The sequence below is a fragment of the Myotis nattereri genome, assembly GCF_964212035.1.
Source record: "Myotis nattereri genome assembly, chromosome: 3".
Taxonomy (NCBI): Eukaryota; Metazoa; Chordata; class Mammalia; order Chiroptera; family Vespertilionidae; genus Myotis; species Myotis nattereri.
In genome coordinates this window covers 21,358,680-21,381,062 of record NC_138077.1, presented here as the reverse complement: position 1 = coordinate 21,381,062, position 22,383 = coordinate 21,358,680, and the positions used below count along the sequence as shown (strand labels likewise).

At 41.7% G+C, this 22,383-nt stretch overlaps 2 protein-coding genes across 2 annotated transcripts in view; one reads left to right on the top strand and one right to left on the bottom strand.

Moving 5' to 3' along the window:
• The first annotated feature begins 382 nt into the window (after positions 1–382).
• On the top strand, positions 383–12,574 carry SSR3 (signal sequence receptor subunit 3). The gene is made up of 5 exons (XM_081086399.1): positions 383–967; positions 2,191–2,317; positions 7,433–7,531; positions 10,896–11,027; positions 11,970–12,574. Exons 1-5 carry the CDS (start codon positions 835–837, stop codon positions 12,034–12,036), a joined length of 558 nt encoding a protein of 185 aa, XP_080942525.1. The 5' UTR covers positions 383–834; the 3' UTR covers positions 12,037–12,574.
• A 4,744-nt stretch (positions 12,575–17,318) lies between these two features.
• KCNAB1 (potassium voltage-gated channel subfamily A regulatory beta subunit 1) overlaps positions 17,319–22,383 on the bottom strand; it is a 204,258-nt gene continuing 199,193 nt past the window's right edge. Inside the window, exon 14 of the mRNA XM_081086398.1 lies at positions 17,319–19,165. Within this exon, the coding sequence (XP_080942524.1) occupies positions 19,076–19,165 (90 nt within the window). The 3' untranslated portion in view covers positions 17,319–19,075. The remainder of the gene's footprint in view (positions 19,166–22,383) is intronic.

Genomic DNA, 22,383 nt, shown 5'->3' with positions numbered 1-22,383 from the left:
ACGTTAAATCTTATCTTAATGAGACCATGAGTTTCTCAAAATTAAAAATACCTTCTTTTTTGTACAAAGGTAGCCCTTTATTATGATGAAACTAGAGGCCCAGTGCACGAATTCATGCACGGGTGGGGTGCAGCTGGCCCTCCCTGATGGGGCCTATCGGGACAATTTGCATATTAGCCTTTTATTATAAAGGAAGAACCCACAGACAGGAAGACCAACCCTGCCGGTCCCCCACTCTCAGGTTCTTCTCCGGCAAAACGGGTCAATGATATGCACAGCATAGAACTTTTGAGGATGTTTAATGACATAACGGATGTGTAAAGGAGAAGGGACTCTACACTTGTTAGCTGTCCCTAATCTCTCTTCTCTTCTCCCAGCACTGGGCACACAGAGAGGGAACTAACTGTTGCCTGGTTGAATGCATGAGTGCATGACTCCGGCTCAAGATCTCACTTTGGGATTCCAGCCTTGGAAAGCGCCAGTCTATCAGAAGCTGTGATGTGGCCTGTCCATAAGGTTTTTTCTTTTTTTTTTTCTTTTTAAAGCACCTACTGAACTACAAATCCCAGCCGTCTTCTGGAAGCCGAGGAGTCAAAACACTTGCCAGGAAGGCGGAAGTCTAGCCGACTCGCCCAATCACGCCGGGAAGCCTGGGCGGTGGCTCCGGGATGGCCAATCCTGGCCAAGCGTGCTCGGCGCGCGCGGCACAGGTCCCGCCTCCGCGCGCAGGGCTGACGAGTTGTTAGCGGATTAGGCGGCCGCGGGGGCGGAGCCAGAGGTCCCGGCCGGGCCTCGCGCGGGGTGGGCCCTCCTGGCTCCGGCTCCGGCTCCGCCATGGCTCCCAAAGGCAGCTCCAAGCAGCAGTCCGAGGAGGACCTGCTCCTCCAGGATTTCAGTCGCAACCTCTCAGCCAAGTCCTCCGCACTCTTCTTCGGGAACGCCTTCATCGTGTCCGCCATCCCCATCTGTGAGCGCCGGGAGCGGGCGGGCAGGGGAGGCGGCGGGCCGGGCTGGGCGGGGACGGGGACGCGGACGTGGCCGGGCCCGGCGGACGGCGAGGGAGCGCTGGCCCCTCGGCGCCCGCGCTTTCCCGCTCGCCGTGAGCTCGGGGAACCCCGCAGCCCCGGTGTTCCCGGCCGGGGTGGTGGCGGGCCGCCTCCCAGGAAAGTTGCTTGGGGCGCTTTGCAGAAAGTGCGCGGGTCCCGGGCCCAGGCGCGGGGCCGGGATTCCCCAGTGCGGGGCCGGCAGCCCCGATTCTGTGCTTAAACAGTCGCACCCCAGCTAAGACCTGATGCTGACCTTCCCGCATACAGCCCCCTCCCTCTCCTTTGCCATTACGAGATCTTGCACGTACATCCTGACTTATTTTGGAGAAACTAATGAATTAAAAGGAGAGAGAGGCTCCTGTGAACTCTCGCACTGGATGCAAGGTGGAGCTTTCGGTGAATCGATTCACACGCCCGAGCATCTTTTTTTCCTAATTTGATGAGCTCGGTAGGCCCTGTGCCAAGCGCCAGCGAGTTCCCTTGTGTAAATTTTTTAACCGTCCTATTAGGGCTGTTCTCAGTGGAAGGAGAAAGTTTGTAAGACTGGGGCCAGCGTTGTTTTTAGGGCTCAGGTTTCCCGGATTTGCATTTCCTCTCGCTCACACCGCTGCACGGTTGTTGGGCGGTCAAATCTAGATTCTTTTTTTTTTCTTTCTCCTTCAGCCTCGTACAAAGCAGCGTGCAGCCAGCGTGGCGTGGGGCCCGCGTGGCTCCCCGGCTGCACCGAGCAGGCCTTGGCTTCGGACTGACAGCCACGTCAGCGCGTAAACTGTGGCTCAGGACTGCACGTGGCATTTGGGAGTGGCCTGTACTTAGCTTAATAGTACCCGGACGAATGAAATTTGAAGTCAGAATTGTGGTTTTTGTGGAGCTGGAGTTCTCATTTTAGAGAAAGCAGAAACCTTCATGTGGAAGGTTATGTTTTTCGAGGGTTCTGCATTGGGTAGGCTTGAGGCTGTAACTTCTTCCTGGGTGTCCCACTTCTGGAGTTCTGCATGTACTGGATTCCCTAGCCCAGGCTGTATTTTACCAGCCTTACCTGTCATGAATTCAGCAGGTCTTTACAACTGGGTGGTAAAGTTTTGTTTCTTTTTTGTACCCCAACCCCACCACCACCCATTTTTTTTTTTTTTTTAATCTTCAGGGTTATACTGGCGAATATGGCATATGGATCTTATTCAGTCTGCTGTTCTGTACAGCGTGATGACCCTTGTAAGCACTTATTTGGTAGCCTTTGCCTACAAAAATGTGAAATTTGTACTCAAGCACAAGTAAGTATATTTCTTAAGTGAAAGTATAATGCATTTTTATATACCAGACTGTCTTAAAGACCATTTGTGTTTGTGTTGGTTCCAGTAAGCATCAGTTTGAGATATATATATGTATCTGATTTGGGGGAAGGCACCTTAATGCTATGAAGAATTATTAACTTACTCGAAGCAGAGGCAATGCTTCTGACATTGCTGTGAAAGTAGGTTTTGAGGGTGGAATTAGCCCTTAATCATGGAGTTTAATCAGAAAAACAAAACCCACCAAGTAATTTAACATTTCCAAAGCAGCTGGAATTCTTTCTGGAAAGAACTGTTTTGGGCTCTCCGTGATCGATTTTTGGATGTGAACAAAGTGGTTTTGTTGTTGTTATCAAACTAACATTTTTAATGCTAATTACATTTTTTTCTTATGAGTATATGACAATATTTCATGATCACACATATTATAAAATACATCATTTTAATGATAGCTTTTGGAGAAGAAAACCCAAGCCACACAACTATAAATTCACACATTAATTATAAGCAATTATATACTCCGGTTTCATAAAGGTTAAAGCGTGGGGGGAACAGTCAAAACTTAAGGAAAAAGGATAACATTTTTTATTCAGATGCCGTGGTCCTCATGGGAAGCAGGTATACATAATGTTTAATTGGAAAGATGCCCATTGACGTTGCTTTCATGCACACTTTGATACTTGACTCAGGATAGCAGGGTACTTCTCTGTTTACTTAGTGCAGCCTTCTTGGTGCGCTATTTCTTTGGAAGTACTTTCTTAAAGAGGGTTGGAGTTTTGATGAGACTTGAAGTACCATGTGCTTTCTGTGCGCTTTTCCTTTTCATTTCCATAGTTCCCACTCTAGTTTAGATGCTGTTTTTGCTTGGGTTGTGGTAGCAGTCTCCATCTAGGCTTTCAACAAAAGTTTGGGGCTCTCCCTGCCATAAACAGTATAAAGCATGTTACTCTACGTAATCCTTATGTTACATGTGTGAACTGCAGGTGGTATTACTGCTTTATGGGATAAAAGAACATATATTCATCCCTATCGGCCATCATTTTTATCCTGTCCCTCTCTTACTTAAAACTCACCATATACCTGCTTCCCATGAGGACCATACACTCTTTTCTAAGTGTATGAAAACAAAATTCTGACAGATCCCTGGAATGCAACTCACTACCTCCTCCCAGTGTGGTTTCATCTTGTAGCGTTGGTTCTTAGCGCTTCTTATCGGCCTTCGTGTCATTCTTTGAAAGTGTCTTGTGCCCTCCCTCATTTAAGATGGTCTTTCTTCCTTTCCATTCTTACATGTCTTATTTCAAGACTTGGAAATCTTTTCCAGAGAAATCCTTCCTAAGTTTGTTGTCCCTGCATTAGAGTCTTTCTGGTGACAAGGAATGGAAGTGATCTCAGTTAACGGATTTACGCATTGTGAGGAGGACAGAACAGCCTCAGTAGCTGAAAGTGGCCAGGCAGCTTCCCTACTGCTCCTCTGGACCAGTGGGAGCTCAGGTTGTAGGTGGCCGCAATTCTGCTAGACAATAGTGGTCAAGTCACCCATGTCATCATTTTGTTGTTAACCCCTTGTCACAGCTGCCATTCCAGGATTCAGCCACCTCAGCCTCTGCTGTTCTGGGCTTTCTTGTGAGGCATGGCCATTGGTGGATAGTGAAGCTTAGCGGTGGGCATCTTGCACAGCCCATCCTTTGAAACTCAGTCCTTTTGAGACTTAGTGTTTTTCTTGTTCTGCATATCATTTTTCATTTACTTTTTTTGTAACCAAAATGATGTTCTTTTTACCATTTCATTCTACTTTGGATTTCTTGAGGGCAACTGCTACTTCTTTTATTTTATATCTATTACAACAGTTCATAGTACATTTAGTTCAGTAAAAATTTCAGTGGATTACTGATTTAATAGATTCTTTCAGTGGAATTATTTTTTAGTTATAGTTTTGCTTTCATACTAAATATTGCCACTGACATTGAAACTCCTACAGGTACGCAAGAAGGTTAAAGCTCGAAGTTCAAGGGAGATGCTGCGTGTAGACAGGTATTAGTAGTAGAGGGGAGATGACTCAGAGTTGACAGTCTGGATTTCTGTCCCAGCTTTGTTGCCCTTAAATGTATAACCTAGGGCAGGGGTCCTCAAACTTTTTATTTATTTATTTATTTATTTAAAATATATTTTATTGATTTTTTACAGAGAGGAAGGGAGAGAGAGAGTTAGAAACATCAATGAGAGAGAATCATCGATCAGCTGCATCCTGCACATCTCCTTCTGGGGATATGCCCGCAACCCAGGTACATGCCCTTGACCGGAATCGAACCTGGGACCTCTCAGTCCGCAGGCCGACGCTCTATCCACTGAGTCAAACCAGTTTCGGCTCTCAAACTTTTTAAACAGGGGGCCAGTTCACTGTCCCTCAGACCGTTGGAGGGCCGGACTATAGTTTTTAAAAAAACTATGAACAAATTCCTATGCACACTGCACATATCTTATTTTGAAGTAAAAAAACAAAACGGGAACAAATACAATATTTGTATTTGCATGTGGCCCGCGGGCCGTAGTTTGAGGACCCCTGACCTAGGGCATAACCTTTTTAGACTTCACATTCCTGAGCTGTGAAATGGGGCTACTAATGGTATTTCATAGGTTGTTGAGTATTAAACACTATGCTATATGTGATATAAGCATAGTATCTGGCACATAAGTGTTTATGTGCAGTGTTGGAGAGGTTGTGTGTGAGGGAGCCCTTAGAAATTATTTTTTAAGTTGGTATGACTTAAAAAATGTTTGCAAATATGTGTTTGTGTTAAGAAATTAAATAGGTAGTATTTTTGTTTTTTAATTTTTTACACACTGATGTAAAAAAATAGTAGCAAAACAATTGAATTTGTGGATTATCCTCAGTTGGCTGAGTGCTGGGCCACTTGAGTGACCTCTGTATTTTACAGTATTCAGTGCTGAGTGGTGTTTATTTTCTAAGATCCTTAAGAAGGAGGGTAGGGCTTTTTGAATTCTAATAAACCTACAGTGTGGTTGTTGGATATAGAATTTTAGATCTAGAAGAGAAATTTTTCTGGTTCAGTCTCTTCAGGAAGATTTGTTATGTGAACAGATATTTGACTATTTGTCCTAAAGATGCTTAGAGATAACCAACTCTTGAAAATAGTTTATTCCTGTGTCCTGACAGTTGGTGTGTATGCGTTTATAGGTAGGTATTTTTTCCCCTCTGTTAAGCTAACAGTGATTTCTGCTGGTACATTTCTTTCCAGTTAGTCTTTCTTAGGAAAGAGTGGTCTTACGTGAAGTTCAGAAACACTGAGTGGTTGGTCTGCTACAAAGAGTCAGAGATACCTTCTGAGCAGCACTTTTACCCAGTGAGTCAGGTGAAGTTGTATTTTTTGGAGGAAAAAGTACACTATAGTGTCTGTCTAAACTATCTGTTAAGATAGCTGCCTGCCCTCTTAGCTGTCCTTTTTTTTAGGTTTCAGAACTTAAATTTCCTTTTATCTATTTTTCTTAAGCAAATTGATTTCCCTCCTCCTCAGTTATCTATTTGTGGAAAAATACATTAGTTGATACTGACCAAAGTTTTTCTTTTTAAAAAATATGTTTTTATTGATGAGAGAGAGAGAGAGAGAGAGAGAGAGAGAAACATTGATGAGAGAGAAACATCAACATTGATCAGCTGCCTCCTGCACGTCCCTCTAGCTCCCAAACACCGCCCCCCCCCCCCCCCCCCCCCCGCCTCCAATTAGGGATCGAGCCCGAAACCGGGAGTGCCCTGATCTGGAATCAAATCTGCGACCTTCCCTGTGCATGGGTTGACTCATAACCACTGAGCAACACTGGTCGGGCAAGGTTTTCTTTTTAACAATGTAAACTCTAACTTGATTCTTGGGTGAGATATAGAGATGGAGGCATAGGTGAAACCAAATAGAATTTGTGCTTGATTTGTATTCCAGAAGCTCTTGTGGTTAAAGAAAGGTTGAAAACTATTGCCTTGAATGATCTTCAGCTTTTCTTTCTGGAAGCCATCCTGATTTTTCCAGTTTTCCTTGGTACACTAGCCAGAACTAAATAGAATAGTCACCTAGGAAACATTAATTGAACATAGAGTGAACAGAGTTCTATCTCTGTTCCACATCCTGTTGCTTTAAACACATCTCTGTATCGTGTCAAATGTTTTCATAGTGGTTCTGTGTAGGTAATTGTTACATGTTGCCTGTGATCAGTTCTTACTTTTCCCTCTATATTTGTGGCTAATAAGTTTCTCCTATTTTGTGAAAAATATATGTTGAATCTAACTGTCATAATCTTTGGGAGACTTTGTATTTCATCCAAGTTTACATTTTATTCTTTTTTTCACTAACAACCCCATCTGATAAAATTCACCATGTCTATTTTTTTATGAGTATACGTTTAATTTTTTTCTTTATCTGACTTGTCACTGAAGATTCTGATCTGGTAGCGTGACTATCACTTCCAGCCTTTTCTGGCTGATTCCATATGATCTTTTTGTGCAAACCTCTTACCAGTGGTTCATTTAACTAAAAGTGGTGTGGTCAGTCCCTGACCATGTGGTATTATTTCTTTTTATTGAAATTGTCCTTTGGAGTAGAGTTAAAAGAATTACTTTAAGATATTATAGTTGTTAATTCCCTTTTGTTTTGTTTTTAAGCCTAGTTTTCTCTCCTGTTATTTACTGGAATTAAAGCCATGTGTCATTTGCTAATACCTTGTCAGATTTATTTATTGAACTGTTAAATTATAGGCTAAAACAAAATGGATTTATAATGACTTATAACTAAATTGTGTTAGTAGCATTTGACTTCTGTTTCCGTAGTAAATACATAAACTGGGAAATTCTCTCTTTTAAGCAGAAATCAAACTCATAACTAATAAACCACATCTTGGAAGTTTCTTGAACTCCTCCCTCTCTTTTAACTAATACTACAGTGTAATAACCCTGGAACTTCCTGTAAAGTTTACTTTCTGGAAATGTAAAGTATTACACAGTTGCCAATACACAATCTGAGTACAGAGTGTTTCTGAGAAAGTAATGTCCACTCCTGGAGCATGTGGAAACTTTTTTTCTTTTCCTTCCAGAGTAGCACAGAAGAGGGAAGATGCTGTTTCCAAAGAAGTGACTCGAAAACTTTCTGAAGCTGATAATAGAAAGATGTCTCGGAAGGAAAAAGATGAAAGGTTTGACTCCTTGTTTAATGATTTTGTGGTAATCAAAGGAGGGGATACTTTGTAGAAGTTTTTGATTTCTGCTTGGAGAATGTGGGTGTCGGAATTGTCTGAGGCAAACATTGGTATTGTAGAAAAGATAGTAATGGGAATAACTGACTTTGAGTTTTTATTCCTGCCTTTGAGCTGTACACAGGTCATCGTATTTCTCTAAAGAGCCCTAAGAAGGTAGGTACTATTGTTATCTTTATTGTACACCTCAGGAAACAGGTGGAGAAAGCTTCAGTAACTTGATCAAGGCCTCACATTAGTGGAAGGTAAAGCCATGGTAAGACTACAGGCCGTCTGGCTTGTACTCATAACTTCTCTGCTGCAGAGCTTTGTCTGGTGCCACTGGATAGCTGTGTGACCTTGGACTTATCACCTAACCCCGCCCCCCCCCCCCCCCCCCCCCCCCCGCCCCACACACACACCCAGGTCTGAAAAGTTTACATTGTGTTATGTGTTAGCATTTTTAGGTGGTGGTATTTCTGTTACTGAGCTTCCGGTCTGAGTTATCTGCTTTGGGGAAAAAGAAAAAAACTGTTTGTCTCCTGTTGCACAGTCCTGTGCCACATTTGTTAGTCCTGGCCCCCATCCCCATTTTTCCTGTCATCTGCTCTGAAAGGGGTTAATAGACAGTCTAACATCTGAGCAGCAGAGGTCTCTGAACGATTGAACTGCCAGATGGTTGAATAGAGTCATGGATTGAGGTTGTTTTCATGGACCTTAAATTTTAGTATCTCAAAGTGGTTTGTGAAATGGCATTTTTATCCCACTTTGCTCCAGGAAGACTTTGTGGGGACTTGCAATATGCAAGTGTGTGTAAAACAAAGCAGTGCAATTTTAAAAGATCAGAAACCATTTAAAAGTAAGAAAAAGTGGATGAACAGGGACCTCATAGTTAGTTACAGCAGTTGAGCACTAAACTTAGCTCTGAGCGTCCAAGTGTCGGGAAGCATCTGAGGTCATGCTGCTTTCATTGTCCGACGAGAAGCAGTGTGCCAGTCCTCCTGAAAAGAAACTTTCCTGGCACTGAATCTGGAAGGACTTTATCAAGTGGATCCTTATTTAAGGGACACTGAGTAACTTAATGAACAGTGTTTTCTACAATGGTTTTGGAAAGGCACCAAATATTGAAGTGGTTATCTCCTATGGATCCTTTATAAAACTGAAGGCACAGTACTAAAGTCATGACAATGAGGGCCTTTTTTTTTTTTTTTTTTTTTTTCAGAGAATAGCTTTAATGAGTTCTAGCTGCATAGCCTTTTTATTTTTAATGTTTTTATTGATTTTTAAAGAGATCAAGGGAGAGGGATAGAGTTAGAAACATCAATGAGAGAAAAACATCATCAGTAGGCTGTCTCCTGCACACCCCCTGCTGGGGATCGAGCCTGAAACCCAGTGCTCTGACTGGGAATTGAACCGGTGATCTCTTGGTTCATGGGTTAACACTCAACCACTAGCCATACTGGCCAGGCTAGCTGCATAGCTTTCTGAATGCAAATTTTTGCAAAGGGATGGAGGATAGAGAATTTAGAACACTTTTTAAAAACCCTTTTATTATGATATTTATTATACTAATAGTTATTAAACTGAGTGCTTATCATAGTTAACCAGTTTCAAAATGCTTGTCATAGCTCTTGTAGGTTTCAGGTGATTAGTTATACCAGATAGTAAGTGAGTCTCATATGCCCACAGCAGACTTGCCTGATTTGGTCTGCACTTGTTCTTGATCTTGGGATGTGTCTTGGAATTTTTCTCAGCAAGTGGTATTCAATTAATCACTACTAATGAGTCAGAGTTGGAATTGGAAATGAAACCTCAGTGCCATTGGCTGGACCAGATATTTCAAAGGAGAATGAAGTTTCTTTGAGACATAAAATGCAGAGTGTCAGAAGAGTGTAAAATTTCTATTGTTATCAGTAAAAATTTGTGCTGTTATTTGTTTTGTATTCCTCTCACAAAAGCCACACTGGATAGTTGTACCCAGGTCTGTATTCATGACTCACTCTGATAACTGGGACCATTTATAATCTAATATTTTTCTTCAAAGGAGGGATTTGATTTAAGAGAAGGCTTATCGGCACCTCTTTGCAGTGATGCATATCTGTTAAAGCTCCATCTATAGTCACTTAGAGTATATGGCACTTTGAAACTGCACTGCCATCCATTCAAGGATGAAATTAGCAGAGGTGATCAGATTTATTAATACTTGCCCCAGGGTGTGAGTGTTATTTCTCCCTGACTTACCAATGATCTGTCATTTACCATGATCTGATTGTAATCGTTGTTGAGTTTGGTGTCAGCTTTTCTCTTGTTGTAGGAAGTGCTCCTTGGAAAAAAGACTCCTTGGAAAGTGCGCTCTCAAACTAGATTTCCTAACAGGGAAGCTTTGGCGGAAGCATTGCTAGCGAGGCCACTTGGGAGTCCTAATTTTTTTCAAAATGAACCAGGATATGTGTAGACTAGAAAATGTTCTAAAAGCTGTCACGCAGTGGACGTAATGCACACTGATTTTGGGAGCTGGGGTAACCTGAAGGATTGAGCTATTTCTTTCATCAAGGCTGTTTTGAAGATGTTTCTGATTCAGGGTATGGCAGGGAGTTAGGGAGAAGTGCTGTGATGGAGGGGGGATAATTAATCCATAGTAAAGGCATGCTAGTAGCCTTTTTAAGGACCCTGTCTTTATTGGGTCTTGTGCCAGAGTCTTAAAACCAGAGGCAGTTGTTCTGTGCATTAAACCATGTTGGGTCTATGCATCTTTCTGAGCTGGTGTTTTCTTTGACCAAGTAGTGCTAGAATGGTATAATGTATCTCCTCCCATTCTAAGTCATATATTTTTTACATTTACATTTAAACTTCTTTGAAATCAGGAGCTGTTGTATAGTTGATAGCTACATTGAATATAATATCCTTCACTTCTTCCAAACTTATAGTAAATTGGAGATCTATTACGTTAATGATATCCATAGAATTAAGAAAACATGACATATATTGAAAATTTATGGGGTTGAAAATTTCTTATGATGGAGATAAGGTGCTAATACTCTTCATTTAGCTCCTTTATGCTTGTTGAATTTACATTAGAAGACTTAGTGAACAAAACATGGCAGCTTCCAGTGACATTAGCCATAGTATTGTCCATAGGATCCATGGAGGGTATCTGACTGGGAATTAAATCGTGACCTCCTGGTTCATACATAGATCAAAGCTCAACCACTGAGCCACACCAACTGGGTGGAAAAACTTACTTTACAACGAACTAGAGCCATGTGGTATTTAAAATTTTTAAAACATATTTATAAACTCAGTTCACTTGTTTCTTTGTCTACAGAATCTTGTGGAAGAAGAATGAAGTTGCTGATTATGAAGCTACAACATTTTCCATCTTCTATAACAACACGCTATTCCTGGTCTTGGTCATCGTTGCATCCTTCTTTATATTGAAGAACTTCAACCCCACAGTGTATCCTTTTAAAGATTGATAATGTTTTTTAGAAATCTAGAAATAGTAGTTTCTTTTGGTTTCATATAGGGAGTCAGTTTATTAAATAGCACTGTGACCTTAGGCATGTTTCTGAACATTTAAAATAAGGGCTTTTGGTTTGATGTAAAATTCTTTCAAGTTTATGACTTCATGGCAAGTAACTATAAATAGTCTCACATATATGATTATGTATACCTGCCTACTTAAAAAAAGAGTTCCAAGGAGGAAAAGCAAACTTGCTTTCTTTGATAGCTCTTGATGTAAACCATGTGTCTAATGATATTTTGGACTTTGGGATTAGGTGGATAGCCAGTTTAAATAAGCACATTTCATAATATTTTAAGTGTTTCAAGCTGCTCTTAAATTGAGCTTTCTTAATTTATTAAAGGTGCTAAGATAATTTATTAAAGCTTTTATCCAGGAATGTGCAGCCAAATTTTTAACAGTTGGAGATTTTGATGTAATAAAATGTGACACTCTTCAACTTGTATCTTCTGGAGGAGTGGTTTGTCCCAAACAGACCAGTCCTGAGGCCAAGAGTAGCTGCAAACTTTCAGAACCTCCTTACTTTTATGGCCCACTGTGGCCAGTACACTGATGGAGAGGCGAGAAAGGACAACACATCTCTTCTTCCTCCCCATGGTCTTCGATCAGCTCTTCTGAAGGTTAAATGGAATTGGAGTGTTTTCTTTGTGGTCATGTAGTCTAGGTTTCTGTCTCAAGTGTGTTTAAATTTCCTGTGAATATTCTTTATAGTCTTGTGTCTTGTAAATTGCGTTTACAGACAATGGGACCACATAGCATTGTCATTAGGCAGACTGTCAGGAGGGAAGCAGTATATTCCAAAGAGATGAACTAGTTTTGTTTTGTTGAAAATTAATTTTGGGTTCTTAATTTTTCCTTAACATTAAATTTTTACAGGAACTATATTCTGTCCATAAGTGCTTCATCAGGTCTCATCGCCCTCCTGTCTACTGGCTCCAAATAGACCGTGTCAGCGTCACCCTTGGCTTTGTATCTATGGGTGGTCTGTGGTGTATGGAAAAGAAACCGGGTGGTCGGGGTGGGAGACACACAAGATGTTTTTATAGTCTGGAGCTTGAGGGTTTGAAAGACCCAACAAAATGTAATTCAATATTTGTTTATTGGCTCTTTTTTGACAAACTGTTGAAAGTACATGAATTGGAAAGGAAACTCAGAGTACCAGGGCATTTATTAAAAAGGCAAATGTGTCTGGCAATGTGCTACAATCACAAGAGGAGAAAATAACTTGTTTCCTTGATCTGTCAGAGGTCACAGTAACCTGGACTGAACTGTTAGTATTTGTTAGAGTAGCAAGAAGTTAATAGCTGGTTCTGTGTGTTCCAAGCACAATATTACAGCTTTTTTTGAACCATTAATATCAGAGTGAATCCTCTTTCCTCCCTTTTCCCCTGCCTGGGGGGTGGGATTGAATGCATGTTTACAAATCTCTGAATATGTGATTTGAAATAACTCAATAAAAGTTGAAAACATGGTTTCTCCAATTTGGGGAAAAGAAACTTGTGGAAAATTTCTTCCTTTTTTTTAAAAAAAAAAACCAAAAAATGGAAGAAAGGCAGCCAAGGTAATAACCTAAAAATAGTACCCAGGAGGAAGGGAGGGTGGAGATGGTTGAGGGTATGGGAAGGATACATGGTGATGGGAAAACATAAAGAAAAAAATAAGAATAGTGCTCTGGCAATTGAGAGTTGTCCTGTGGGGTTAAAGCACACTGCTCAGCTGTACAGCTTTGGCCTTGGGTAGCCGGAGATGCCAATTTGACCCTCCATGTTAGTTTGACTTGTTGAAAGACTGGCATCATGGTTTTCTTAGAGTGGGGTCTCTGTCCCTGGAGGAGTGTTGGGTGAGAGAGAGAACCTCTCTCCTGAATATGGATGTAAAAGACCAAAGTAATTTTTGTGATCTTAGCTCCAGAATTCTAAGAGCATTCCAAGGATTAAAGTGATGTTAGTGCTTGTCATTATTTTCCCGTTCATATGTTCATAAATTTGACCTTTAGACCACAGGTTCCCATTGATTGGGAATAAAATATTGCTTTTTTCAGTCCTTGGGGGTCCAGCTGAGAGCAATCTCTTGCATTTTTTAACCAGTGTGTGTACAGATAGTACTAGTATGATTTTATGTGTGTGCCATGATTTTAAAAAGTTTGGGAAGCTCTTGAACCTATATCACTGAAAGGTTGTGGAATCCCAGGAGATAGTAGTGGTTTCATATTCCTATTAGCTTTGACCACATCCAGTAATCATCATCATAATAAAAGGCTAATATGCAAATGGTCATCACACCATGACACCATAACGACCGAACAGTAGGAGGCTGCGTGCGAGGCAGGCGTGGGTGGGCAGGGACTTTCAGCGTCGCTGGACAGGGACTTGCGCCAGCCCAGGACGTGGGGCTGCCTCGCAGCCCGGCGCCTGGCCGGGGACAAGAAGCTGCCTCCTCGCCAAGCGCCGGACCAGGGGACGTGAATATCAATATTAAAATATTTCCTCTAATTCCCTTTTAATGTGCATGAATTTTGTGCACTGGGCCACTAGTTTCTTATAATAGTATCTCAAAGGAAATATATTCCTAATCCTAACTTTAATCTTTAGTTTCCACTTGTAAATTAAGATGAATGTTGTAAATAGTACTTGCTGTTTTATTTATAACTGTACAGAAAGGTATTTATTGGGAGTTCATTTTTTACTTCCATGCTGTTAGATGTTTCTGTAGGCCACACCCAAGGACTTGGAAGGAACACAGGGAGGAATACACTTGCACAGTGACCCAGACCATCATTACCGTCTGAGGATTCTGGAAGTTTGCTTCTGGAAGTTTGCAGTTCTTTTCTTTGGTTGTTATTCATATGTCATCACTGGATAATACATAGTAAATGGGGATGCCAGAAGAGATTCACTCGAAATGGTTAGCTTTATTTTTATGTTTTAACCTGGTTTTGTTTGTTTTTTTGTTTTTTTTCCTGTTGATAAGTAACCAGTAAGTAATTTGACAAGTGGCATGGAGTTTATGTACTAAATACATTTACTTAACTTGACAAAATGCCTCTTTGACAAACCATCAGCATCTACTGTTTGTTACCAGAGCTGGGCCAAGTATCTTTTTAAATTGCAGGTAAAAAAATCACCACTAGATGGCAGTGCCTGTATAGATGGGGGAAGAATTGCCACTATTGGACTAAGGCAATGTAGTTGAAATGGGGTGGTGAAATAGGGGCATCAGCTTAGTATTCTTTAAAGAGTTGCTCTTGAATTAATAAACTGAATAATTTGTAGAAATGAAAGTAAGCAAAATTTGATTTTGGTTCGAACTTTTTCCTACAGCACCTTGTTTTTCATCCTGATGATTTTGAGCTTCCTAGACTAGATAAATTTCTGTGCACGAGTTTATAGATGTACTCACAGTTCCATAGTTTCATGCAGGTTATCAGTACTCTGCTCTTGCAAATTCCCCAGTCCTGTCTCCATCATCTGAAATGGCGGCCATGTGACACATAGAATTACAATGAGCTAATAAATCTGGGTTAGTTAGTAAAAACTTGCTGTAGAATTTTTATCTCAAAAGACCCTCAGATCCAGTAAAATAAAGGGTTCTGTTGTAATTGGGATATAAAGTGATTAAATCCCTTTTTCACACCCCTTGTGATAACTAGAGGCTTAAACTGTTGGGACATTTTACATTTCCCTATTTTTAGTTTCTTCATTTACAACTTAATAAAAATCTTGACTTGAAATTATTCTTAGCCAGTAAAAATGTACTGGTTCTTCTATTGTATAAATTATTCTAATTTGGAAAGAATAATTTGAAACAAGTTTTAAAGTTAACTGAAATGTGGAGGTTGGATTCATATCAAATTCTTGTAAAAGGTCTCGCTAACTATCATTAAACTTTGCTTTTTAAAATTTATACTTTCCCTAGACTCTTGATAAGAACCATGTGGCTGAGTACATTATCTTTAGTATGTTATCTTACATTACCCACCATTTAAATTTCCTACACATGTAAATGCATTTTTGTGGTCACTGTTGCGATCTCTGTGTGGCAGTGACTGGCACAGTGCAGTTACATTACAGAGCAGACTGTCAGGCCTCTTTGCCAGCATGTGCCTGCTGTGCTATCCTGCCCGCCTTGTTTCTGTGCTTTCAGTATCTGTGCCAGTTATGCTGCTTTGGAGACACAATGGAAGGATATACATAGGCATGTACATATATTGAGAGAACCAATTTGTTGATACATGTTTTGGGCTGGAAGGGGTTAGCTTTTGCCTGCTTGGACTCCCAAGTAGGGAAATTAATTGAAGATTACGAGTGGTTTTTAAGTGGTTGGTTTAAATTTTCACGGAGGTGGTTAGAGACTACTTACTGGCCTTCATGAGTTTGAATTGTATCACTTCTTTGACCTTTCCATCTTAACTGATTCTGAATTTGGCTTCATACCCAAGGTTTTTTTTTTTACCTTAAAAAAAAGTTTTTTTTACAAAGCTTTAAAGCTAAAAAAGAAAATTGTACCTAAAACAACACTGAACAAAATAACTTGCCTGGTTCTGCCATCAACCAGCAGTGTGAGTTTGGGCAAATCCCTCCATCTTTCCAGGCTTGGTTTCCTCATTTGCCAAAGAGGGATGGTCTTGAAGATGGCCTGCTATCTATCTGAACACCCTTGGCACACTGTTCAGATGAAGTGACAGTTCTTAAAGTGAGAAGTCAGGCACAGGGTTTCTAGTTTTCATTTCCCTTGGCTGAGATGTTAGTATGTGGATGGCTGCTACCCAGGTTACTCTTAGGAATGGTATGTTCTCTCCCAAGGAATTCTTTCCAAAATAGAAAATAAAATGAGAGTGCATGGAAATTTTTCTTAAGGATATAATTATGAAATATATTTCTTTTTTAAAGTCTGTTTTATTGATTTTTTACAGAGAGGAAGGGAGAAGGATAGAGAGTCAGAAGCATCAATGAGAGAGAAACATCGATCAGCTGCCTCCTGCACACCGCCCACTGGGGATATGCCTGCAACCAAGGTACATGCCCTTGACTGGAATTGAATCTGGGACCTTTCAGTCCGCAGGCCAATATTCTATCCACTGAGCCAAACTGGTTAGGGCTGAAATATATTTCTTATCTAGTATATTTACCATGGCAGATGACCTGTATATAAAAAAAGTTAGCTGTTCCTACAAGCAATAATGTTTGTATTTGTTGTTGGTTTTTAAAATTAATCGTTATTGTTGCAAGTATTACAGATGTCCCCATTGACCCCATCTACCCCGTATCTGCAACCCCTTCCTGGCCTTCACCACACTATTGTCTGTTCCTGGGTTGTGCATGTGTGCATATAAGTTCCCTGGTTAATCTCTTACCACCCTTCCCCCAGCCCCACCTTCTCTTTTGAGATTTGACAGTCTGTTCCATGCTTCTGTGTCTCTGGATCTGTTTTGTTCATCAGTTTATTTTGTTCATTAGATTCCACATATGAGTGAGATCATGTGATACTTGTCTTTCTCTGACAGACTTACTTCGTTTAATTTGCAGGCTCTTTTAAATGAGTTTGAGAAGCTTTAACCTTTAGTGTGGAGTATTTCTAAAACCAAATGAGAAATGATATCTTTAGTAGCTAATCATTTGCTCCATTAATAAGAAAAGTATGAATTGCAGTTCAAATCTTGATCACTGCTATTTCTGTTAGGTATCATTCAGTGTAGCTTACCTGCCAACATCATTTTTTTAAATGAGTCTTACTGCCCGTTTTTTGGACCTGGATATATATACACTAGAGGCCCGGTGTACAAAATTCATGCACGGGGAGGGGGGGGGGTCCCCTCAGCCCAGCCTGCAACCTTGCCAATCGGGACATCCCTCTCACAATCCTGGACTGTTGGCTCCTAATCGCTCACCTGCCTGCCTGCCTGGTTGCCCCTAACTGCCTCTGCGTGCCGGCCTGATCGCCCTAACTGCCCCCCCCCCCGCCCCCCCCCCCCCCCGCCGGCCTGGTTACCTTCAACTGCCCCCCCTGCTGGCCTGGTTGCCCCATGCAGCCTGCTTATTCAGTTGTTTGGTCGTCCCTCACTAACCCCCCTGCTGGCCTGGTCGTAGGCAGCCATCTTGTGAGGGTGTGAGGGTTAATTTGCATATTACCTCTTTATTATATAGGAGATATATATATATATATATATATATATATATATATATATATATATACTTACAGTGAAAGAAAGGTCAGATAAAAACTAATTGTGAGATTAAATGCACAAAATGCTTTTATTACTCTACTCAAATTAAGTTGAATTGCAGTTTGAATTAGACAACTTCAGCTCATTTATACATACAGTAAGTATTCACTGGATTAATTGAATGTACAATGAACAATAAAAAATGATCCTTTTCCATATTTCTGATATTCTGGGGCAAAAACCCAAACTATTTCCTTAATTGAATACAGGTAGTAGTAATCAAAAAGGAGATTTCTTGGTATTTCACATTAACATTTTGGGATTTAGAACTTAACCATGAACTTACTTGGAAATGAAGACATAAAATAGCATTTGAAGCTGATAGTATATTTGTCCTGTAAGTCTCAATGATTTCTATATATTGGGACCAGCTGGCCAGAAAATTAAATTAGAATTTTGTACATGCTCAGGTGTTCAAACAGAGTGTTAGGACCCTTGCCCCCAACACCTACCCCAAAAAAGAGGGGGAAAATGGCTTCTTTCTTACAGGTACACACAATACATTCTCAAAACTGTTCTCAAGTGGAGTGCTCATAAGGGTAGGTAGCCAACAGTGGCAGGGCTAGGTAGGCTTCAGCTTCCAGGTATATTAGAGCGAGGCCCCTTTAATTCATGCAGTGAGCTTTCATGCATATAGTTGAGTGCACATTATGTGATTATAGAATCAGGAAATTCCTTAACATTTGTTTTTCATTGGGCAAGTTAATTCACCCAGCATATGCTGAGTAGTAACATTTTTCACAAAGCCCGTGGCTTACTTTCATGTTACTAACTCCTCAAAAACACCAAGCATTATATTGTAAAATCCCAGTGCTAATTATACAGCAAACATTTGCTTTTGTGGGTATTTTACAGGTTTACTTACAAAAACCAAGCATATGTATATTTATTTTTAAAGCTCAAATATTTAAACTTGCAGAAGTTGTGCCTACAAGCAGTCAAAAATATAAAGCAGATTTTCATAAAACGTAGTAAAAAATGAACACTTTGTTGCAGGTGCATTACATTTTATCCGACGCTAAGCTTCCATAGTAGTGTAACCCTCACTTGCATACATTTACCATAGTGTCTCTAATTAGAGACTGGTGTTCATCCTTTTACTATCTCTATGTGTAAATGAATAGAACATTATTAGAATTATAAGACACTTTGGATAAATTGCTACACAGGGTCATTTTTGGGGCCAAGCAACACTGAATATTTAAAAGGTAACGAAAGCAAATACCTAGGAATTACATTTTGTTGAAATGATAAGGGAAACGGCTTGCTAACACTTGGAATGTGAAAATAGAAAAACAAATGTAAAATTGTTTTTGCTTATTTTCCAAAGCAGGACTTCTGAATTTACATAGCCTCTTCTTTCTGACACAATCCACATGGCATCTGTGGATTTTGTTCATTTGAAAAAAACAGATCTGTCTGTATAGCCTTCTTTAAGTTCTATGCCTGAAGGTAATACACCTTTCCCCGCCATATGCTTTCCATTGCATTAGCATGAGGTGTACAGCGCAGTGCAAGGATAGGTGACTCCAGTCCAAGATAAGAAAATAGAATGGATTTTCTTAGTTGTGAGTTTTCAGATGTGCTCATAATTCAGGTGCACAGTGGTAGCGACAGCAGACACCTCAGAATCCGGGGACACTAGAGGTTGATGCAGCGGCTGCTAAGTGATTTAAAAGACTGGCTAGGAACACCTTTCTGTACCGGCATACACCGATATTTGAACCATGCAGCTCCTGTGGCTCATGCATTCATTGCCTTATGATCTGTAGTCCTTTTTGCTGTAGGGCTTGTTGCGTAATATGTTATCAATCTCATTTACCACGTGTGATGTCATCTTTGGGAGAACCTGAGAGCATGAGAAGTACAAAGGATGTAGTTAGTACTTGATATTTGTTCTTTCTGCTCACTATTGGGCAAAGTTGTCTAGACTGGAGTACGTTTAAAAACCACCACTGGAAAATACTCCTCACCAGACCCTAAGCTCCTTGAGGTCAGGGACCTTGTTTTGTTCACTGCATCTCCAGTGCCTCTAAGAGTGCTTGGCCCATAGTGCTCATAATTATTAGTCGGCTGGATAAATGAAGACATAAGATGTAAATGAAGGCTGGTAGAAATGTCTAATTCCCACAGCAGTTCTGCCCAGTAGAAATATAATGCGAGCCACATAATGTGATTGTAGGTTTTCTCGTGGCCACATTAATAAAAGTGAAAAGATGTGAAATTAATACCTGACTTTACTCCATTATAGCCAAAACATTTCAGTATGTAGTCAGTATAGAAAATTCTTAAGACGATTTGCATATTTTTAAAGTACTATGTTTTTCTGATCTCTAGTACATGTTATACTTACTCTGCATTTGGACTAGTCACCTTGCATACGCCAAAGAACCACCTGTGGCTAGAGGCTATGGTACTGGGCAGCACAGGTCTAGAGACTAGGAGAGATTCTTTACCACTGGTGGTCAGCACCCTGGTGAAGGGTGGCCAGGGGCTAGCAGGCATCCTGGGTGGATGGCATAGCATGAAAAAGTGAAAAGTCTGAGAAACGGAGTGATACAAGCGTAAAGTGAGCGGTGGAGGTATGGGGATGGTAGGAACAGGAGAAAGAGACATTGGGGTAAAGAAGGCAGAAGGCCTTGCATATCTTTTTTTTTTGGGGGGGGGGGCGTTTATTCAGTAGACATTGGGGAACCTCTCAGGACTTTAGCTGGAAGTGAACCTAAGAGACACCTAGTGGTGGTCTGAAGGGTGAGTTGGAGGAGATTGAAAGGGGACATGGATGTTAGAAACGTACTGTCCTGGGCAGTGACACCTAGGAGCCATAACTGGAACAGGGGCAGTGGAGGAGAAAAGGGGTGTGGATCTGGGGCATTTTGGAGGATGGTGGTGGTTTCCGGGCTGCATGACTAGAAACATATGATGTGGATTACTGAGACAGGCGTTCACCGGAGGAGAAGTTTGGAGTAGGATGTATTGAGTTCAGGGTGCCAGTGGGAGACGCATGTGGAAATGATTTGTAGGCAGCGGAAGGGCAGCTGTGGAGCTTGCTTGCTGGTAGCAGGACTGGAGTTGAGGGTTTGTGAGTCATCTCCATGGATATGCTAATGAAAGCCCCGGGAAGGATGACATCATCCAGGGCCAGCATTCATTGTGAGAAGTGGGCCAAGGGCACACACTACACCACAAGACCAGGGACAAAGGCAGACTTTTTCACAGGAATAGCCTGACCCTGCGTGGAGACTGATGAAATACAATTGTGACAACCAGTTCTGAGGTTTCAGCCTCGCCCTTCCTCGGCTGCAAGCCTGTTGGCCAGGGTGACCTTGTCTTCACTCAAGAGCCTCCTCGGAACCCGTAGGGTCTGGCCGAAGAGCAGAGCTACTCAGCTTGGGAAACTGGTTCTCGTTAATGTTTTTCTCTCAGAGCTAAAGGAAGAGTTTGATTTCCCACCAGTTCTGGCATCTCAGAGGATCTAAACCAGTGGTTCTCAACCTTCCTAATGCCGCGACCCTTTAATACAGTTCCTCATGTTGTGGTGACCCCCAACCATAAAATTATTTTCGTTGCTACTTCATAACTGTAATTTTGCTACTGTTATGAATCGTAATGTAAATATCTGATATGCAGGATGCATTTTCATTGTTACAAATTGAACATAATTAAAGCATAGTGATTAATCACAAAAACAATATGTAATTATATATGTGTTTTTCCGATGGTCTTAGGCGACCCCTGTGAAAGGGTCGTTTGACCCCCAAAAGGGTCGCGACCCACAGGTTGAGAACCGCTGATAAGCTAATGTGTTCTTTAAAGTGAGATTGCAACAATGAGACCCAAATCTAGAAGCTGCGTTTGTTGGAAGTTTTGTGCTAAAAATATAGTGGGTTAGCCATGTGAGAAAAAAAATTCTTCGTTCATTACACCAAAATAAATTTCAGATATTTAAAACCCCGAAACCATGAAAGTACTTGAATAAAACATGAAAAAATATATATGTTGTGTTGCAAGCTCTAAATGTTCAAGAGGAGCCATACATCCGGAGTTTTATGTGACACTGCCCCGTTTTTAAAAATGTTGACAGCTATTTTAAAACATTTCCATCTACAATTAAATGAACATCCCACAGCCTACCAATTTTGCAACCTTGGTGTTATACTGACTGGGACAATTGGTGGGTGAGGGGCGGTCTGGTTACTGTTGCTGGGCCTGGTGGGGGTATCAGGGAATTCCTCCCAGGGTTGGCTCACTGAGTGGCACCTGGGGGATCTGGGCAGGTGGGTGGTGGACACTGGCAGGCAGAGGACCAGTGTTGCTTCTGGGGGTCCCAGTGGCTCATGGTGGCTGGAGATTTAGGTTTCGGGGAAGACGAGCCCTGGATGTGAAGGGGCGCTGCTGCGGGGCCTGGACTGCTCAGATTAGGTGACAGGGGCGCAAGGGCTCTAAGGCTGGTGCGGTGGAGCGGGGAGAGGCAACTCTCCACTTTTTAAGTATAGTTGGGGGGAATGGGGGCCTGTGCAGATGATGGCGGCCGCCTGCGATTTCTCCAGTCTGGTTTCTCCAGTCTCCCATCTGTTGAGGCTCTGATTTATATGTGCCTCTAGTTTATGCACAATTTACACTCATCTTATCCCTTGGAGCAGCTGCCTTGCTGGGCCTACTAGAAATTTCTTTGCCCGACAGCTGCTTGCACTGCAGCTTTCTGTCCGGCACCCAATCATTCCACTGCTGGGAACCCCCAGCCACCCAGCTTACTTCCCACCCCATGGAGGGGCCCACTCACTGCTCACCTGGGGCAAATTCTCAGCTGCTGGGCTGGCGGGAGTAGTCAGGGGGGACGGTGGACCTGAGGGGGCAGCCCCCTGCTTGGATAGCCTCCCTGCCTCGTACCCTTTGAGCATGGGCGATCCATCTTGCTACCGGCCAGAGCTTTGCTGGGGAGGAGGTGCTTTTGGAAGATGGCTGACTGTTTTCCTCTGAAATGCACCCTCAGCTACCTGGAGTTCTCCCACAGTCCAGGCGTGACGTCTCTACCATCCCAGGCATGCTGCTCCCCTGGGTGGCAGT